Source organism: Protobothrops mucrosquamatus, unplaced genomic scaffold, assembly GCF_001527695.2.
Source record: "Protobothrops mucrosquamatus isolate PMUCROS unplaced genomic scaffold, P.Mucros_1.0 scaffold3450, whole genome shotgun sequence".
Classification (NCBI taxonomy): domain Eukaryota; kingdom Metazoa; phylum Chordata; class Lepidosauria; order Squamata; family Viperidae; genus Protobothrops; species Protobothrops mucrosquamatus.
Window position 1 is genome coordinate 40434 of NW_015389428.1, and position 3792 is coordinate 44225.

The 3792-nt window shown below is 50.4% G+C and overlaps 1 protein-coding gene across 1 annotated transcript in view; it reads left to right on the plus strand.

Annotated features, from left to right (window-relative positions):
• The first annotated feature begins 310 nt into the window (after positions 1-310).
• Positions 311-3792, plus strand: part of LOC107297666 (class I histocompatibility antigen, F10 alpha chain-like) — a 24684-nt gene continuing 21202 nt past the window's right edge. Inside the window, exons 1-2 of the mRNA XM_015827025.2 lie at positions 311-411; positions 1141-1274. Of these exons, the coding sequence (XP_015682511.2) occupies positions 311-411; positions 1141-1274 (235 nt within the window). The remainder of the gene's footprint in view (positions 412-1140; positions 1275-3792) is intronic.

A 3792-nucleotide genomic window follows, 5' to 3' on the forward strand; every position in this document is an offset into this window, starting at 1 on the left:
CTGAGTAGGTGGTTCTGTCCTTCGTAGCTTGGACGGGGTGCTTGACAATATCAGAGTGTTGACTGGTTTGCTTTGTCGTTGGGGACTGAGCTTCTCTGATGGAGAGGTACAGGGGGTCGTTGTAGAAGTCAGCCCTGTCCCTGATAAATTCAGCGAGCATCGCAAAGGGGGGAATTTTGTTTTGGTTGCTTTTTCTGTAAGCTCGAGAAAACTCGATCCATTTTTCAGATATCAACCGTGGTAGTTTATGGATGATAGGATCTTGGGTTCTGAACAGGTCAAGGCAAGCTAATCCCGGCAAGGTAGGATCATGTTGTACTGTCTCCAGTTGAGTAAGGAGCGACGAGAATGTCTTCAGCTGCTGACGTTCGTTGATTCTTATGTTGGGGAAACTAAGAACATGGTCCAGGAGTGAGGACTCTGTCACTGTGGGTTCACCGTAGTCCTTGTCAAGTGCGTCCCAAGTTTGTACAAGGCCAATGTCAGGGTCGCCCAGATGGGCTGTGAAGATGTTGTTCACTGTGATTACGGATTTTGGGCCTAGCTAGGCTGTCAGCTGGACAAGTTCTTCATCTGTCCCAGCCCTTTCCTGGTTGATGACGCGCTTGAAGATGTGCTTCCACAATAAGTAGTCTTTCCCAGGTTTGTCGGAGAATCTTCGTACTCCTCTGGCTGCCAAGTCCAACCTTCTTCCAATGTACAGTGGGGAATGCATCGATTCCGTGTGTGGGCTGTAGCTTGGTGGAGGTGGTGCAGCGTTCCTGGGAGCGGGGGCGTGCACCATGTCTGGCTGGTAACCTCCTTCGGCATATTGTTGGCTGAGGGTGGCTTGCCATGTCACATGCGGGGGACCTTGTTGACTTGGTCTGAACTCCTCTGCTGTGGCGTTGAGCTGAGGGAATCCAAATTCCTGCGTACTTACTTGTTGGAGGGTCTCTCGTCTTTCTGGTGGAGCGTAGCTGGTTCCTTGGTAGGCTGGCATAGCTGGTATTCGAGACTCTCCGCTGTAATCAGGTCTGCTGGTTGTTCCTTGGTAGGCTGCCTTCTGTTGGCGTAGCAGGGACTCTAGTGTGGCTCGAACTCTTTCAATCTCTTCCCCAAGTGAAGGCTGGTTCTGCTGTGGGGCCGTTGGTGCTGCAGGTGGACCTATCCAATTGCCATCAGTGGTGTGGTTCGGCAGGTTCCGTGGGGCAACAACGGTGGAAAGATCTTGTTCCGCTCCCCGCTGTGCAGCCGTTGCCGTTGCTGGTGGACCCATCCGGTTGCCATTAAAGGTATGGTTTGGCAGGTTGAATGGGGCAGCAACGATAGGAATGTCTCATTGCGCTCCCCGCTGTGTAGCTATTGCCATTGCTGGTGGACCCATCCGGTTGCCATCAAAGGTATGGTTTGGCGGGTTCAATGGGGCAGCAACGATAGGAATGTCTCGTGGCGCTCCCGGCTGTGTAGCTATTGCCGTTGCTGGTGGATCCATCCGGTTGCCATCGAAGGTATGGTTCGGTTGGTTCAATGGGGCAGCAACGATATGAAGATCTCGTGGCCTAGCTGTCGCGACATCAACTCTGTGGCTGACTGGCACATCTGGCCGTTGAGATTCTTCTGTTCGTCTACTCAGTCTCGGGGGGCTTGTGGCTGGCTGTGGTCTCACCTGTTCACGTTGAAACGCACTTTGGTTGTCCACGTAGGCCTGTACTCGGCTACGTCATTCTTCGTTTTCCAGTTGTTCCCTATTGGGCAGGAAGATGGTGTTCTGAAGTGTTTCCTGAAGGCCTTCCGCTCTAGCCATTTTGTCTGCCATATCTCGTTGGCTTTGAACAAATTCAAGCTCTTCTTGAGCGTCTTTTCTTTTGGCCCTCATTTTAGCTGCTATAGCTTTTCGTTTAGCTTCCAATTGAGCTGCTTCATTCTTCATTTTGACTGCCTCCATTTCTCGCTCATTCTTCATTTTGACTGCCTCCATTTCTCGCTCATTCTTCATTTTGACTGCCTCGGCTTCTAGTTTGGCTTCTATTTCAGCCTCTTCGAGATCTATAGTCGCCAGTTCCTTCTTTTTCTGCTGCTCCTCCTGAATCACACGAAAGACTGCTTCGGCAGCTTTGGCATCAATGATTGCTCGCTCTGCTTGTGAAATTCGTGATGCTCGGCTGTGACGAGAAGATGCTTTCGAATTGCGGGAGGCGCCTGTGACATGTGATTGTTGTGACACGCTGGAATGTGCTTTGGATATGTGGCGAAAGGATGAGGCCCTTCCAGACACGTGGGATGGAGCCACGTGCGACCGTTGGGACAGTGCGTGTGAATGGCAGGAAACTTCAGACTCGGCCCTGTCGACCAGTCTGTCCTTCAGGAGAGGCTCGCGCTCTGGAGAGCATTGTGGGCTCCTTAGAAGCTTCTTGCATTCCTCATTTAGTAGCTGGAGGCTTTGCATCTTGCTGTCAACAGTTGAATCCCCTAATTGCTCCTGAATGACCTTGAGTTGCCGTTCGGAGTCCATCCATTGTGCGAAGGCGTCTTCCTTATCTCCTTCCACTGTCTGCGCACGGTCAGGGGAGAGTTCCTCCTTTTGCTCTTGGTAAAGTTTGTGCCATCTTTCCCAGCATCTTTCATGGCGCTTGTACACGGTGTCCCATTTCTCCAACAGGTTTGCATGCATGGCTTCTGTGGGCTTTCTTTGTTGTCTCAGATCATAGTGACTCTGAGACGTCTTTGGCCTTACTGAGGCTTGAGCGTCAGCATCTGTGTGCGAGTCAAGGCTGGCTGTTTGCAGCATTTCTCCTTGGCCGGCTGGTTGGGGTGTCTCAACTAAGTTGGTTGGTTGAACCCCTTCATCTAAATCAGTGGGACACTCTGCCATGGTTAGGGTAGGTTCAGTGTTCTTCTCAGCTATTTTGAAGCAAATTTGAAGAACCTCTCTCTTTGACCACTAGGGGTCGCTACTTGCAGATCAGCTTCAGAGGTGCTGACTGTGGGTGGAGGTGCCACTGGGAGCATTCTCCTGTGCTTCTTAGCTATTTAGAAGCAAATTAGATGAACTTCTATTTTTGACCACTAGGGGTCGCTACTTGCAGGTCAGCTTCAGAGGTGCTGTCTGTGGGTGGAGGTGCCACTGGGTGCGTTCTCCTGTGCTTGTGGGTACTTCAGCGTAATTCACCTGTTCACCACTAGGGGTCACTTTCTGCGTATCAGCTACCGGGGTGCTCTTCTTTTGAGGTACACCCTTTGTCCACTAGAGGGCTCTCTCTGGGCGTGATTAAAGGCTTGTGTGTAGCTCCTCCTTTAACCACTAGGGGGCGTCTGAAGAGAGGCCAGCCAAATTCTTCCTATTACCACGTTCCTGCTAGTGACCACTGAGAGGCACAAACTCCCACCTGGTCGTTAAGTTGCAGGCTGGAACACTGGGGTCGCCAGCTTGTGGTATTAGGCAAGGGTTATTGACTCTGCTTCCTTCTCCTTAATCCCTCAGACTGGAAGAACGTGGTCTTCAGCTTAAGTGAGTGAAAACTTTATTGAAGTTCACTCTGTGCCCTTTTAGGTAGCTTGGGATAAATTTAGATAACTTGCTCTTTAACTATCAAATTCACTCTGCGTAGTTAGAGGTGTAAGCAGCGAAGTGTCCTTTTTCTTCTATGGGAACTCTTAGCTTGGCTTGGTATAACCTTACTATGTGCTGAATTATTCATCAAGTTGTTGTAATGTAAGAAAATTTTACCAAGGTGTCATGTGCAGATAGGCCACCAGGGGATGCTACTGCATTGCTAATGGAGCCTCTGTATACCTTCTTTCCATTGACAT